Here is a 17,521-nt window from a genome sequence, read left to right on the forward strand (position 1 = left end):
CTCAAAAATGATTCTTTGACCCTACTGAAAGTTTTAGGATCCTGCTTTGTTCAGACTTGAGTTTCAATACGTTGAAATCCTGTTGCAGAAGAAACAAGAGGCAATGACAGAAGTAAAGAGGAAGAATGGGAAATTCTGTTCCAAATGGATGGAAACTAATGATGAAGAGAACCAACCTAGAACTAAGGAGAAATTTGCTGACAGTGAGAACAATTAATCAGTGGAAGAATTTGCCTCCAGAAGTTGCAGGTGCTCCATTCCTGGAGGTTTTTAAGATGAGACTGGACAGCCATTTGTTCAGAATGCTATAGGGTCTCCTGTTTGAGCAGGGGAACTAAGAAATACATCAGTCTCTAAGATCTAAACAGGAGTCTTTGTTGTTACCAAACACCAATGCCATTATTGCTACCATATTAATACACTATTTCCACTGCTAGAAAGGCCACTGGCCACTGAAGCTGCCAGAAATTGCTTAAGGAACCTCCTCATGCTCCAGCTTGACAAAAAAGGACACCACTCAGTAAAGATCAAACAGTATTGTGGCTTCTAATGAGGCTAGCAGAGATATAAGGGTAAAGAAATGGGCTTCTACTTCGGTTGCTACTTTATTCAACTTCAACAAAAGCACAGTTAGGTTAAAATGCTAGATAGGTTCAGTTTAGATTGTATCTCCTGCACACTACTCTATAATCCATCCATTATGCACAAGATTTTCAGCCATGGGTCATATTCAAGCTGTCCTAAACGAAAACTTTGGAGCAGCCCAGGTGCTATTTTTTGTAAAAAATAAAAATCATTTTTAATTCCGGCTCATTTTAAGTTGACATTGTGTAGCTTCAGCTGCAGAGAAAAACTTTGGCTAAATATAGACATATATTTAAGAGGGAGGGGGGGGTTGGTTGATGGAATGTCTAGTAGGTCTTCCTAGGGATTTTTCCTACACATCTTGAAGTAATTGCCTCTCCTCCCCTTTTTGGACTGCCACACTTGCTTCCAAGCCATGCCACCATGACAGAAATAAATTAGCCTGAGGTTCAGGTCACACCATGGAGGGAAGTAAACCTTTAGACCAGAATGGATGGGGAAATGCCCAAAGACAGCTGAAGCAGGAGGAATCCTGCCCTCAGGGCTGGATACAAAAATAGATTGTTGGTGTGATTTTGCATAGCAAAAAATGCTGGTAGGCTTTCCCACTTCAGAGAAGAGGAGGTTAGGTGGGACTCCTATGATGGTGGACATCTCTATAGCAAAAGAAAAACAAAGCTCTCCAGGTGGATAAGTAGCACATAAAATAAAAGGCTGGATTAGAGGTGTATTTCCTTTTCATTTGATTTTGGAAGTGGAAGGATTAGAATGTTGGGAGATGAACTCCTTATGGAGAGTTAAGGGAACTAGGTGTGCCTAATCTAACAAAGAGAAGGACTACTAGGGGGTGACACAATAGCAGTTTTCCAATACCTGAAGGGCTATCAACAGAGAAGAGGGGATTGATCCATTATCCAAAGGGTAAGACAAGAAGCAATGGGTAGAAGTTGGTCAGAGGGTGACCCAGCCTGGAAATAAGGAGGATTGTCCTAATAGTGAAAATGATTAATCAATGGAACAGCTTCCCTCCTGGAGTTGCTAATCAATGTTCCATTGCTGGAGGTTTTCAAGAGAAGACCGGACAACCATTTGTCCAGGTTGATATAATGACTCCTGTTTTGGACAGGGAGTTGGACTAGAAAACCTCCAAGGTCCCTTCAAGCATTTCTTGAACTGGCATCCAGATGAAGAATGAGGCCTCCAGCTTGCCTGCCTGATTGATTTAGAATCCACCCATCTCCCTCTCAGAGGGACTCTGTGCAAATAATAGGATTTACTGTAAGGTTGCTTCTTCCAAGATTCACTTTAGGAGAAGTTAGCTGGTGTTTATAAGCCCAACACTGTTCCCAAAGAACCAACCTTGTCCCCTCAACAAAAGAAAGTATCATGGGCATTTGGAATTATCCTTCAAGCTGGTTGACGGCTTCACTTGCCCCATGAAAATTCAATGACCCATCCCATTTTGCTCCAGAATGGAGAATTTGGGAAGAGCAATTTTGCTCAGACTGATTTGGTAAAAATACAGAAGCTGAGCCAAATGGAAGCTTGTGCTCCCCATGTCACTCTCTTCTTGTCCTTCTGGTGCAAATTATTTCAGTCAAGGAAATAGGCTCCCATTAACCTTAGTAACAAAGATTGTGGATGTGTTTCTGGCGAGGTTGTTGACAAGTCTTCTGAAACAATGATTAGAGAATGAACACGGCCCAAGTGGTCAAATCAAAAATATTCCAGAACAATATAATATAAACACACATAAATACTTAAATGGGTATCATCCTCAATATTTTTCATGCGTCCCTTTTTCATATCCCAGATGTTAAATATTGAAACATGGGGTAGATTTGCACATTTCACTCAGCTAGCATACAATTTCATTGCTTTAGCTTAGCATGAAGTGTGAATCCAGCCCCTGTAGTTTATGCAGCAAATTGGGATTAAAGTAGATGCCATTTAATCCAAAGTATAAACCAGATCACTTTTTCAAAGCAGTTTGCCACCAAAACCAACAGCAAATCTGGGAGATTTTTCTGGGGCTTCCTATAGTTCTTCCTTGAGCTAAAACCAAGATGGTGCATCAACCAATTACAGCATTCCTTCTTCTGGATAGGAAAAGAACAGGCAGAGCCTAGGGGTGGAGTTAGGAGAATAATCAGGCTAGAGTCATTGCTTTCCCACAAGCAGTCCAAGATCAAACCCTGTTAAATTCCATAAATTTAGTGCTGACCATTAATTGACTAGATTCCTGTCTAAAGGCATGAGAAACAACTTAGTTTAACTGGGGCTTAAGATGTGGCTTTGATTCTGTGTACCCGACAGCCACACACTTTTTCACAGAAGCAGATATTCTTCCTCTTCTTCCTCTCAATAATGCAATGAAATTAGCAGACAATATTATCCTTATCCCATTGGACACCTGAAGGTTACTCTGCTCCAGCATTTTCTCATGATAGCCAATGAAAGGCCACTCTGGAAGCAGAAGGTGGAGACATTCTCCCTCTCCTGTTGTTTTGCTATAGCTGTATTTGGGGGCTTCCTCCAACCTCGAGAGACTAAGACGTTTGTTAGACACGTTCTCCATGAATTTATCCAACCCCTGTTAAAGCCATCTGGTTTACTGGCCGTCACAAGGCAGGACAAGAAGCAACGGATGGAAACTAACCAAGGAGATAAGCAACCTAGAACTAAGGAGAAACTTCCTGACAGTTAGAACAATTAATCAGTGGAACATCTTGCCTCAAGAAGCTGTGAAAGCGCCAACACTGGAAGTTTTTAAGAAGAGACTGGACAGCCATTTGTCCGAAATGGTATAGGGTTTCCTGCCTGAGCAGGGGATTGGACTAGAAGACCTCCAAAGTCCCTTCCAACTTTATTATTATCATTATCAATATCATTATCATTAACATTATCATTATCATTAACTTACAATAACAAACTGCTAGCTAGGAGATTCTGAGAACTGAAAAGTCCACTCATCTTAAAGTCGGTGAGGTTGAGAAACACTTTGCTAAAGAGATCGACACCCTGTTATAGGACAACTATGCCTCCTAAATTCTTTTTGATAGCATTTGTGTCCTCTTGTTTATTTTTATTTATTTATTATTTATTTATTCCATCTATATATGTCCACCCATCTCAAGGATATGTCTCTAGGCGGCTCACCATATGAAGAACAAAAATATATACAATACCAAAAAAAAACCCCACACAGCTGCCAGAGAATCATAGAAAGCCCTCAACCTAGCCAAGGAAGAAAAGTATCAAACAGAAGTGATAACGATTTGGACTTTCAGTATTTGATCTCACTTGGCTTTGAGAGAGTTAAAATGAAGCTAGGGCAACAAGTATTGGACACAGGTCAACAAAAATATCTAAGTAGACTCCTCTTCTCTACCTGTTTTGGTGGTGGCCTCTCTGGAAGATCTTTCAACCAACCAATTATTGGATTATGACCTTGTGCTTGTTTCACTGGAGACCCTTTCAGGAGGAAGAGAGATTTCGTGTTCTGCCCTCCGAGGGAGACACAAAAACACTCCCAATGCAAAAACCTTTGTGTCCATTTGAGCTTGAGACCGTTACTACATTTTCTACGTAGCTTCAAAGGTGCCTGTTTCACCCCACTCACTCCCTTGGTAGGCCAGATAAGGAGAGCACAGTCCTCTTACCAACTGGTCCCAAAGATGCTTTTTCAAGAGGCAACTGGACTTTCTTGCTTTTCTTCTGCTGAAGAAGCTTCTTGGATGAGAAGCGAAACGTCTTCAAAGAAAGTCTAGTTGCTTCTTGAAAAAGCACCTTTGGGACAACCGGGACCTGGATGACTGAGAATCTCCATAGACATTTACTAGCTAGTCTTCAGAAATCTCAAGGATTGCCCAGTTTTCTTCTGTAGCTCTTACTGCTTGAGATTATTATGATGGGGTTGTTTTTATTTCTCCTCTCTCTTTCTCATTTTGAAGTTATCCTAAGATTATTTCGTGTGGTTTAACGCTTTGAGAATGTTATTCTCTCTTCACTTCCTTTCGATTGTCTGCCTGATTATGTGTAATGTGTAACTGGCAGCTGGTCTTTGACCACAAATCAAGTTTAGCCTTCTACTCCTAACGGGTCTCTTTCAGGCGACTTAATTTGCCCAGAAGTAATCTTTCCCACACCCCCTCGCCCCCAGGACTGCAGCCTCTTTGAAATTCACAACATGACTTAGAATACAGATTGAAACGACCCTGGCGCTATTCAATGAACATTTTAATAGGGAGAAAGAATTACTAGCTCTGACTTTCTGCTTAGCAAGACAATATGCGATAAGAAAGGAATAGCAGTTCAGCTCCAGTCTCCCAAACATCTGCATTCACATCAGGCACAACTTAGATTAAGTTTCTCAGCAACTTTCCAGAACTTTACTAGATCAATCAAGGCTAAAGAAGGAACGTTAAATGCAGAGTGCCAGGAGGGAATCAATAGATCCATTTCTGAACAATTTTTCTCGACCAACTGAAATAAATCTTCTAAGCTCCCTCCCTCCTCCCTCCTTCCCCCCTCTCTCTCTTTCTCTCTTTCTATTTTTCTTTCCTTCTTTCATCTGCAGTTGTTTGAAGAAAGTCAGTGAAACATTTTTCTATCACGTGTCCTTCCTACAGTATGGTAACCTGCATCGTAAACAACTGCCCAGAACACAAAGCCCTCTCTGATCAAGTAAGAAAAGAAAAACAGGACAGCCTTTCCCCCTCGAAAGGATTAATAAAAATCTTAAGGCTGAATCATGATCCCTTTTAAAAACTTTCAGTCACCATTGAAGGAGAATTTAATACTGACCTGGGCAGTTTCCATTCCCTTCCACTCCACTTTCGGTCTTGCTCGTTCATCGGCAAAAAAAAATCTGCCTCTACGAAGAGTTTAGACAGAGCTTCCAGCCTCTTTCTGGCACTGCAAAAAAAGAAAACACCCCATTCAGACGGTCCTTCCAACTTTGCAAAGTAAATCCAGGATCCTGGAGCGAGCTCAGACCCCGTCTTGACAGACAGCAGGGAAGAGGCTGGCGCAGGGGCCAAGCAGAGATCTGAACTCTGCCGATCCGCCTCATTCAATGAACAGCATTTCCCTTCCCTCCAGCAGTCATGCTGAGGAAAACCCACTGCTCTCCTGCTCCTTCCACAGCTGAGAATGCAGCTGAATCCAGGAGAGAGCTCAGATCCAGGAGACAGGTACCTCCACCTCCACCAAACCAGCTCTCATAGGTCAGGGGAAGCAGGTCAGTTGCAACCTGCAAATCAGTTCATTAAAAGGGATGTTTGGGTGGGCTAAATCCCATATGTATATATATATGAATATAATATATTGCCTTTCCCCTTGTCTCCCCACCCGGCCAAGTTTGCTCTTATTTGCAACATTTGTTTTCCCCAGGAGGACCTAAATCTGAGGATTACTCAGCTCCAAGGAATGGCTTGCATAAGCCTTAAGAAGAATTTGCCAAATATGAAGGCTTTTCTGTCAAATATAAATAAGGCTAAGGCCATTCCAGACTGGGAAGGGGAAAGGGGGGGTGGAAAGACAGGGGCCAAGAAAACACATGGAAGCAAGCCAACCCATTGAGAAGCTCTGCTTTTATTGTCTCAATAAATATTACTGCAAGAGTTGAAGGAATGAGGTGTGCTTGGCCTCGCTTTTTTGTGCCCAAAGAGGTGAGACAAGACACCCGGGAACCTGTCTGGGCGAAGGTAAGCTGCAAAGTAAAGTTCATGGCAATTACTTGCATGAATTATTGCAGTGGATGTTAAGAGTCAATTTCCCTTCATTGGTTGGGACAATCCATGGCTTGATGAATGTTGTTATAACAGGCTCTGTCCTTCTGTCCTGACTTTGTTGAACTGCCTGAGCATTACTGGAGTCAATTCCAGGTTGTTCAACCCTACAAACCTTGATTAGAGTTCAGATCATGTTGCCAGTGAAAAATCCACTAAGAGGTACAAAACGTATATAAAATAAATGCCTTGTGGATCTTGCATTGAGATAGCTAGCTGGAAGGCAACTTGATAATTTAAAGTTACAGACTGGGTTCCTACCTTAAGGCATCATGTTGGCTTTGGTCTTGGCTGGGAGTGGGTATCCAACCATAGTTTAAACCAGGGGTGTCCTACCTTGGCAACATTAAGACTTGTGGACTTCAACTCCCAGAATTTTCCATTTTAGGAAGAAAGGCAGTTATTTTGACTGTTCCAGCATTTCTGGATAAGTTCTTTCCTATTGCTGTCATCTAGGTCGGTCCTATGTGGACCACCTTCTGATGCCTCTTCTTTCATGCAAAGAGACAAACTGGAGAACAAAGACAACAAATGGTCTAAAGTAGAGGCATCCAACTTTGGCAACTTTAAGACTTGTGGACTTGAACTTCCAGAATTCCCCAGCCAGCATTGGGAAGGAACACCCTGATCTGAAGGGTTTCTACCACAAAGGATCCTGGGAGCAAGGTTGGGTGCCCAGTTCTTACTGGACTTTGCAGTGCCACCAGTGAAGTCCATCCAGCATTCTCTTCACAAGTCTCCACCAATAAATGCATTTGTAAAGAAGATGCTCAAGAAAGGAGACAGGAATGAAATTTAGTCATCACAGAATGAAGGCAGATGAATTTGTATTTTTTACAATTGACTATTGGACAATGTAGCTGACGAGGCTTACAAAATAGCCACATTCTGGAAAGACAATTGATTCCGAAAGACCTAGAGTTTTCAAAACTGTAGGTTGCCTTCCTTCTCTACCACTATATGGGAGCAACCAGATTTTAAAGCATCTCAACAACCTGACTGTAGAGTGCTTGATTGCTTAGAAAGGAAAGACCTTGTTCGTTTTGCCTTTGTGGAATTGAAAAACAGATTGTCAAGAGCAGGGGTCTCCAAACTTGGCAACTTGAAGACGTGTGGACTTCAACTCACAGAATTCCTCAGCCAGCCACATCTTAAAGTTACCAAGTTTGGAGATCCCTGCTCAAGAGGGAGGGAGTTTTCAGTCCTAGCCTACAAGCTTTTTTTGGATTTGTGAACTTTGCAAAGATGTGACAACATTTAGATCAGGGGTAGTCAACCTTGGCTCTTTTATGACTCGTGGACTTCAACTCCCAGAATTCCTGAGCCAGCTGTGCTGGCTCAGGAATTCTGGGAGTTGAAGTCCACGAGTCATAAAAGAGCCAAGGTTGACTACCCCTGATTTAGATAAACTCACTGGTCACTAGCTAGCATTTACTAGGAACTATAGGCAGTTATCGGTTCAGTAAAATTGGGAATATACAATACTCTGTACAATCTTCATTCTACTTCGAAGTTTAAAGCAATAACATAATCTTATCTTTCACCTTGGGAAGGTACCTCCAGAAAGGTACCTCCAGGCAATTAATAACAGGGGGACCCTGAACCTTTCTTCAGGGGTGCGATGTTCTGTGTTGACTTGATATGACATTGCATGAATGCAGGTATTGTGTCTGCTGTGCATTGCAAATGCAGGAAAGAAGCAAAATTATGGGAGGCTGGAGGAGTCCTTTACTGTGGACAATGCATAACAAAGAATCCGTAACATCTGAAATCATTCCAAAAATAAGGAGACAGGTAAAACAATTTGGAAAGTGTCGGCGTCAGTGTTTGCTAATAAAGGACCACCTTGAATATTTTGAGAGACTGAATCAAGAATCAGAATTGACACCAGTAGATTCTACAAGGTATCTCGAAGGCAAACTAGGTCACTTAATCTTGGCAAACTGTATTTATTATACCACATTTAATCCCACTTCAAAGCTAGATTGTTTATCTCATGTTAGTTAGTTAGTTAGTTAGTTAGTTAGTTAGTTAGTTAGTTAGTTAGTTAGTTAGTTAGTTAGTTAGTTAGTTAGTTAATTTTATCATCTTGCCCTACCTGATTCTCATAGGTACCCTTTTCGGTACCTTTTCTTTAATGGAAAGGGGCAATTTGCATTGTTGGGACTCTCAGCTCAAAGCCTCCTTGAGTCAAAGGAATTACTAGAGCAGGAAATTAAAGAAGCAGAAAGAAACAGGCTGTAGCCTTGCTTCAGCTTTATTTCCTGCTAAACCTCACAAGGTTGTTGTGAACATAAACATGGGGATGCTATACCCAGATCACTTTGCACTCCTCAGAGAAAAGGCAGAATCTAGAGATAATAAATAAATAAACTAATACAATCACTGTAATAATAATAATGATGATGATGATGATGGGGCATATCTATTGAGATTTTGATGATGGGCAGATTTCTTTAAATTCATTCTTTTTTTAAAAAAAAAAAATACAGCTGATTGTGCCATGAAAAATGCTTAGTTGAGGAGAAACATCCTATGTATCTTCCCACCCATCACCCACCACTCTTTTGTTGGCCATAAATTTCTTTTTGTTTCCCCAAAACTGGGTTTTCTAAGAACAACCTTTCATACAAATGGAATAAAAGTATTGCGTGGTGCTCACTTGCACAAAACGTCCAACTGTTTGCGATCCGCTGCGCGCTTGCTTCGTCTCTTTGTCTCTCCCTGTATATCTATAAACTTTAGAAAGCTCACATACGTACAAATATGCTCACAAAGGCTTCATCTCTTGTCCTCTGTCTCACTCACACACTCGCCCCCCCCTTCCATTACGTGCTCAGACTTCCCAACACTTAGGGGCCCCAAAGTATTCACTATTATCAGTTGAGTCACGTCTAAAGCTCAGCAAAAGGTCATTTTAGGTCATTCCGGAGATGAAAGAAAGGAGCTAAAGTATGTGAAAGAGAGGAGGAGGGGGAGGAGGAGGAGGAGGAGGAGGAGGAGGAGGAAACTACTGAGGTGGGAGAACCAGATGGGTGATGGCAAAAAAACAAGGAGAGAGAAAAATGAAAAACAGGAAGATGAAGAGGTGTCATCAGTCCAGAATTAAGCCTGATGTTATTCATTCCAAGATTCAGTTCAGGCAGGGATCCCGGCCTTCTCCGAAGCCCACCAGCTGAACTTGAATCTGTGTCAGTGCCAGGGAGATAGTTGTCCAAGGTCACCGATTTCATTCCTTCCCATCATTCAGATTCCCCCCCCCCACACACACACACACACACTTTCTCTTTTTAAGTCCTCTAAGAGACCCTTTTCTAGGTTAGGGAGAGGAGGAAAGATCCTCCATTGTACTCTAGATCAATCTCTCTGCCTTTTCTTTGGGCTGAAAGGGAAAAAAGACCCAGAAAGAAAGACAGGTCCTTCATTTGTGATATCCATAGAAAATTGATTTTGCATTCAGGGGAGGGAAAGAAGAAGCATCAATGACATTGCCACAACTAATGTTCCTTCTTCCTTCCTTTCTTCCTTCCTTCCTTATTCCTTCCTTCCTTCCTTCCTTCTTTCCTTCCTTCCTTCCTTCCTTCCTTTGGAATTTTTATCAGATGCAGAAGATGGAGGTTGCTGGTAGAGGAGGTGGATGTCTCTGGAAAGTTTGGCATCCTCCTTGGAGCATTTTACAATGTACCTAAAGTATTAATATGTGTGTACACATCATTGCACAGTATTAATTGCACAGTATTAATATGTGTGTACACATCATTGCATTTGTTATTCAGGGTTGGTTCAGGGTTGAACTGTGGGGTCCTTGATGCTCTCTGAGCTCCGTGGTTTTCTCACAGATGTTTCATTACCAAATTAGGTAACATCCTTAGTGCTTGAAAGGGAGTGGCAAACTACTCCCTTTGTCTGTCCCACTCCTTCTAGCACTGATGGGGTTACCTAGTTGGATCATGAAATGTCTGCAAGAAAATAACCAAGCACAGAGAGCATCATCCATGGTGGTTGAATTTCATAAGTTAGAAGTAAAACAGGGGTGAAAACAGCTGAAGATGGTGGGGAGAATGTGAAGGACTCTCTTTGACCTTCCTGCAGGAGTCCATAATCCCTGATTTGGTCAACCTATTCTCCAAAGCAACAGAAGGCAGGACAAGAAGGAACGGGTGGCAACGAATCAAGGAGAGAAGCAACCTAGAACAGTGATGGCGGACCTTTTAGAGACCGAGTGCCGAAACTGCAACCCAAAACCCACATGTATTGTCGGGTGCCGGGATGGCGTGGCCAATTGGGTGGGCATGGCCAATTGGGTGGGTGTGGCTGCGGTGGTAATGGCAGACTGGGTGGGATTAAGAAGTTTAATCAATTCCAACTTTGCGAGATCTTTTTTTTCCCACGAGAAGTTGAGATTGATTGATTGATTGAACCTTTTTTTTTTTGCACACGGCGGCGGAAGCCTAAAGCAAAAAGGTTTTATAAAACCCAGCTGAAGGCCTAGGCCTGGGGCGATGGCGCGCATGCCCACAGAGAGGGCTCTGCATGCCACCTCTGGCACGTGTGCCATAGGTTCGCCACCACGGACCTAGAACTAAGGAGAAATTTCCCGAGAGTGAGAAGAATTAGCCAGTGGAACGACTTGCCTCTAGAAGTTGTGGGTGCTCCAATACTGGAGGCTTTTAAGAAGAGACTGGACAGCCACTTGTCTGGAATGGTATAGGGTCTCCTGCTTGAGGAGGGGGTTGGACTAGAAGACCTCCAAGGTCTCTTCCAACTCTGTTATTCTGTAAGACATCCTCTGGGCGATTTTGTTTTCCTTTGTTAGCTGCAGCCAAAAGGTCAGATCAGTTTTATGCCAAGCAGGGATGGGTTGGCTCAAATCCTCAGTTCTCTCTCATCTTTCAAATCTCCACCCAGCCTAATCTTCCAGACAGGGCTTCTCCAAGCCAATCAGCTTTCAGCAGACACGGTCAGCTGTTCCCAGCCCCAATGGGAACAACCTGGGAAAGGGTGGCAGCCAGAATACAGAACAACACCCACCCCCCACCCCCGCCGCCAGCTCTCCGAGAAAAACGCTGATGGAGCAAAAACTGCGGCATTACTTGGTTGAGCATAAGCGAGAGAACAAGGGACGTGTTTAGGAATACTAAAATCACAAGGACGCACAATGGACAAAGTGCGGACGCACACAGCATTGCTGATTGTGTGAGAGTGTGAACAGATGATTCATTTATGCATAGTGACTGATTCAAGAGGATTCACTGGATACCTTTAGACCAGTATTTCTCAACCTCGGACACTTTAAGACAGGTGGACTTCAACTCCCAGAATTCCCCAGCCAGCCGTGAAGTCCACCTGCCTTAAAGTGACCAAGGTTGAGAAATGCTGGCTTAGAGTAACCAAATTCAGCAGCAAAAATTCAGAACAAAACAGAACAAATTTGGAAGGGGCCTTGGAGGTCTTCTAGTCCAACCCCTCTACCATTTCAGACAAATGGTTGCCCAATCTGTTCAGGATGATCAGAAAGAAAAGAAGCAGAAAAGCTACACCCAAGCAGCTTTTTGTATCCGTTGGGAATCAATGTCAAGGGACAGGGTTATATCCAAGGGTGCTGCTCTGTGAATGAAGTGGCTTTATTTTCACAACATCCTTATAAGGTAGGTTAGGCTATGAGTTAAAGTAAGTATGATAACCACCAGGGGTAACATTTCTCCATTTAGAGATGAATTATTACAGGAGTACTATGTAGGAAATTGATACTTAGAGATGAGTTGAAGCAAGGATAGGATAGGATAGGATAGGATAGGATAGGATAGGATAGGATAGGATAGGATAGGATAGGATAGGATAGGATAAGAGATAGGATAGAATAGAATAGAATAGAATAGAATAGAATAGAATAGAATAGAATAGAATAGAATAGCTCTTTATTGGCCAAGTGTGATTGGACACAAAAGGAATTTGTCTCCACTGCATAAGTTCTCAGTGTACATACAAACAACAAAGTGATAAATCATAAGATACAATCATAAATCATAAGATATAAACAACAAAGTGATAAATCATAAGATACCAATAGGAGAGGTAATAGGAAAGATGAGAAGGATAACAACAGTTCAGCCCTGTGGGAATTAGGTGTTTAGCAGAGTGATGGCACGGGGGAATAATATGGATGGAAATATGTATTTTGTTTTCCTCTGGGGTTTTTTTTTCTTTTCTTTTTACAAAAATCTCATTCTCCTTTCTAGCTAGGCTGAAAAGGAAAGGTTTTTCAAGCTGTCTGAATTTACATATCTTGCCTAAATTAATCTGAAGGAACTGAGATGAAAACCTGGAACTCAAAATATTTTTTTTTTAAAAAAAAGCAAATTCAAATAAAAATACATTTTCTAACCTTTTTTTCCCCCCACGAGGCGAGACAAAATTCAAATCCAACCTTTTCAGGCACTCTTCTGAATGAAAGCAGGCTTAGATATCCTCCTGGTGGATCTGTGACAAAATAACACCGTCTTTTATTTATTTATTTATTCACTTATTTATTTATTCTAATGGTTAGCATTTCCTGCCCCCCACTGGTTCACATTCACAATTCCAGGAAGCTGCAATTCTCCCTTCGCTCTTTACAACTACATTGGTGGCTCAACTTCACAAACATAGGCCCGAATTTGTTTGAGTCCATTTTTATTTTGGGGGGGAAATGATGCAAATAGGGCACAAAAACGATTTGGGGGACATGTGTTCAAGCATCTTTTTCAGAAATGTTTCTGAAAGTTTGCCAGGATTCGTGAAATTTTGACACAATTATGTTATGGGGCAAGTCCTTCCGTTTGCAAACGATGTATACTGTGCACAGCTAGGAAAAATAAAATTTTGAAGAAATATTCTATAATTGCCAGGGAAAAGGCAGGTGCTTCTAATTAAGGAGGGCTTCCAAACCTTGAAAAGTAAAGATAGATAGATAGATAGATAGATAGATAGATAGATAGATAGATAGATAGATAGATAGATAGATAGATGGATGGATGGATGGATGGATGGATGGATGGATGGATGGATGGATGGATGGATGGATGGATGGATGGATGGATGGATGGATGGAAAGAGAGAGACAGACAGGCAGGCAGGCAGACAGACAGACAGACAGACAGACAGATATCTATCTGGATGGAGGGATGGATGGATAGATAGATAGATAGATAGGTAGGTAGGTAGACAGACAGACAGACAGACAGAGACAGAGACAAAAGCAAAGGTAGAGGTAGAGATAGAGATATATAGAGAATGTTTCCATTTTCAGTAATTTAATATGCTTCTCTTTTACAATTTTCTCCCTCTTTAACCCCAACTGAACTCAACCCCACCAAGCCGCCCTAACCCAGGAAAGTGGTACAGACAATGAAAGAAACAACACAAAATATGTTCAGTCCATTCAAGCTGCCAAAATAGCCCATTTCCCTTGTTCTTTTAGGAAATAAATACCGAATCTGAGCAAGGGCTCTAATCTGAAATGTGCTATCTGCACGTTCACTCGTTTTCAAAGCTTTCTCCCTCTCCCAACCTGCGCTGGGACAAGGTCTCCTCCACCATGTCAAATTAGACAGTTTTGTGTTAGGTCCCTTGAAGGACGTTATACTTATATGTGTTTTGACTAATCGTGGAAACTAGACCGGGACACGGTGTGTGAAGGAGGACGTTTTAGGGAGGGATAGTGTCCTTTAGTGAAAAAGTGAGGTGTTACGCTGTCCTACGAGAGCGTTTTCAAGGATGGTCTTAGCAATTCACATCGTAGACACACAAACACCCGCAGACTTGGTGAAAGGAGAGTCTGAAGGAGCTGCGGAAAAATGGTGTGAACGTTACTTGTGTACAGGTGGTTCCATCCAGCTTGTTGCAAACATTCTCCTAGCAATTAATGTGCATGTAGAAACATAGATACTCACACACACACACACAGAGAGAGAGAGAGAGAGAGAGAGAGAGAGAGAGAGAGAGAGAGAGAGAGAGAGAGAGAGAGAGAGAGAGAGAGCGCTATAACACAAAAAGTCCAGGGCACCAGAGGTAACACAACTTCTCTCTCTCTCTTTCTCTCTCTCTCTAATGGCAGGTCAATCAACCTCATTTGAATAGAATGTGAAGGATTTGTGCATATAATTTATACTTGTGATTCTTATTCGTGTGTACTGTGGACAGCACTTAATTTCATTGTGAGAAACACAATGACAATAAAGATATTCAATTCCAGTGGTGGTGAACCTACGGCACGCATGCCAGAGGCGGCACTCAGAGCCCTCTTTGTGGGCACCCGTGCCATGCCCCGGAGATGGCAACTGTCCCTCTTCAACCAGCCGCCTGAGGTCCCACGTGGCCGGATGCATCCCAGCATGGCTGATTTCCCTCCCCCCCCCCGGTCCCGTCCCTACTGGCCTCGCATGCTCTCCTTTTCCCGGGCACGACCCACTGCATCGCCTCCTCAGCTGTTGGCCAGCTATACAGCTCACAGGTGGCTTCTCTGAACTGCTGGTGGTGGGCTGTGGAGCCCCAGAGTGCGCTGGTCGAGGAGCCGGCAGGCTGTGGCTGCTGACAGACACCATCGGCCCCCATGCGCTCGCTGGCTTCTTTGTGCAGGGTCTGATGGTGTCAGGCAGCAGCTGCCCCGGGCCCTGCCTCACCTTGCCCCGTGACAATGGTACCCTCACCCTGCCTTGCCTCGACTCACTCCGCAGGATGAGCCTCCTGCCCACCGCCCCACCTGGATCTCCTCCAACCCTCTCACAACCCTGCCCACAGGCGTCCCTCTCCACGAGCAACATCAAGGTGACCATGCCCACTTTGGCCACACCCACCCAGTCTGCCATGACCACCACAGCCACGCCCACCCAGTGGGCCACGTCCCACCTGGCACCCGGCGATAAATAAGTGGGTTTTGGGTTGCAGTTTGGGCACTTGGTCTCTAAAAGGTTCTCCATCACTGTTCTATTCTATTCTATTTGCCAGACAGCACCAAGAAAGATAGCAGAAGTGTTAAGGCCTCCAAAAACACCATACTTTTCCAAAAACGTAGGTTCAGAATGCATGCCAGTGTTGGAGAACTATCTTCCTACTGCTCAAAGATGAACTCAAGAACCAGGGAAATCAGGAGATCCCTGCAGTTCAAATGTGTGTCTAAAGATTTATTTTAAGCTTAAGCTCTCTACAAGAATCTGAGCTACTAACGGTCAAGGGAAGTTAGCAGATGTTAAGAACAGAAAGGGAATTAAGGTGGGCTGGACTTAGGTCTCTGCCTGATCATCTCCTACAGATGAGCAAGTTTTGATAGATTTGGACCATACCTCAAATTTAAGGACACAAGGGGAGAGAGATTAATGGAAGCTATGTGAGGCTATGGCAGCCATGAAAGAGGGCTAGGATTTAAGAGAGATCACAGTGTTTTCTGGAGATGTGAAGGAGATGTGCAGGAAGCAGAGAATTGGATCATCTTAGCCTACCAAAACTGAAGACAATAAGTTGTGTGAGTCAATGAACAAATGCTCATCAACTTAACCTGACTTTAGTATTAATTCCACCTTTTTCAAGGACATTCCTTTGAAATGGTCATGTGGGGAGGGGGGAGGGATGATGACCCCTGCATTGTTTTTGGCACCCTCTGGCTTCTGCTGAGTACTCATGAACTCCAGTCATCTCCTGGAATCCATCCACCCTACCTTTCTAATCAGTTCTTCTAGTTCAGGGGTCTCCAAACCTGGCAATGTTAAGACGTGTGGACTTCAACTGGCTGGGGAATTCTGGGAGCTGACGTCCGCAAGTCTTAAAACTTGCCAAATCTGGAGAGCCCTGTGCTAGTTCGTCAGCCACGTTCATCATATCCCCGACCAAAGCTTCAGTCCAAAAAGACAGAAACCTTAGAGTGTCTCTGTACCGGTTGGACCTTCTCGTCCTTCAATTGCTAGCTTCGGCCCTCCTGCATCGTTTATCTTACTCTGAGTCCTGAGCTGGCGAGCTTTGTCCTTCTCCATCTCCCTGGTGGCTACAGCTGTTTCTTCTGCTTGATCCTCCCATCAGATCAAGACCTCAACTTAAAACAGCTTGTTTAATGACCAAGCAAAGTTACAGCGGCACACTGAAAAAAAGTGGCTTATGACCATTTTTCACACGTATGGCCACTGCAGCATCCCCATGGTTGGATACTTGACAACTGACTCATATTTATGACGGTTGCAGTGTCCCAGGGTCACATGATCCCTTTTTGCGACCTTCCAACAATCAGAGTCAAGGGGGAAGCCAGATTCAAATTAACAACCATGTTATTCGCTTAACAACCGCACAGGGATTCGCTTAACCAAGGTGGCCAGGCAAGTCATAAAATGGGGCAAAATTCCCTTAACGCATTTCTCACTTAGCAACATAAATTCCAGGCTCAATTGTGGTCGTAAGTCCGAGCACTACTTGTAGCCAAAGGTTAAGCTCGGCTGAAAAGGGGGACTGTATTAAAGAAAGAAAACAAAAACAAAAAACCACCAACCAAGTTGAATTTCCAGCTGTGTGTTTTCTCCTTTTTTTTTCATTTCTTGGTTCCCGTCTCTTCCCTTCCTTCTCCAGCCTCACTTGTCAGGGTTCAAGGTTCATTTGGGCTGAGCGAGCCAGGCTGTGTAGAACCGCAATGGCAACCTGCCAACACAACAACGGCAAGAAACTGGCTATTGCTATTCTCTCTGTTGTGTTCCACGCGCTTCCGAAGGGCCAATTCTTTCCAACCCAAGCAGAAAATTTTATCAATTGGGACCAGCTAATCAAACCTCTCCTGCGGTCTGTGGCAATTTCCGACCTTTTCTTCTCAGGCTTCTTCAGATCAAAGTTTAAAAAAAAAAAAAAAAAAACCTAGACTTGTTCTTCCCCCAAGGACGCCCCCCCCTCCGCGCTTAATGAGCTCCAACTGAGGGGGCACCACAACGACCCCCTGCCTCCCCCCAAAAAACAGACGCAATAAGGTATTTCAAGGGGGGTTTGATCAATGGCACAAAAGAGAAGGAGGGACAATCGCTCCCAAGGGGGCTTTGCCCACCGTTACCCACTAGACGGATCTGCCTTTTCATCCAATTATGAGTTTTCCCCGGGTCGACGCACGTGGGAAAAGGCTCCCTTCCCCTCCCCGCCCC

General features: G+C 43.4%; 1 protein-coding gene across 1 annotated transcript in view; it reads left to right on the plus strand.

The window, feature by feature from the left end:
* Window positions 1-5,739: 5,739 nt before the first annotated feature.
* Window positions 5,740-17,521, plus strand: part of UBASH3B (ubiquitin associated and SH3 domain containing B) — an 80,525-nt gene continuing 68,743 nt past the window's right edge. Inside the window, exon 1 of the mRNA XM_015821406.1 lies at window positions 5,740-5,827. Coding sequence (XP_015676892.1) covers window positions 5,740-5,827 — 88 coding nt within the window. The remainder of the gene's footprint in view (window positions 5,828-17,521) is intronic.

This window comes from Protobothrops mucrosquamatus, unplaced genomic scaffold (genome assembly GCF_001527695.2).
Source record: "Protobothrops mucrosquamatus isolate PMUCROS unplaced genomic scaffold, P.Mucros_1.0 scaffold1325, whole genome shotgun sequence".
NCBI lineage: Eukaryota > Metazoa > Chordata > Lepidosauria > Squamata > Viperidae > Protobothrops > Protobothrops mucrosquamatus.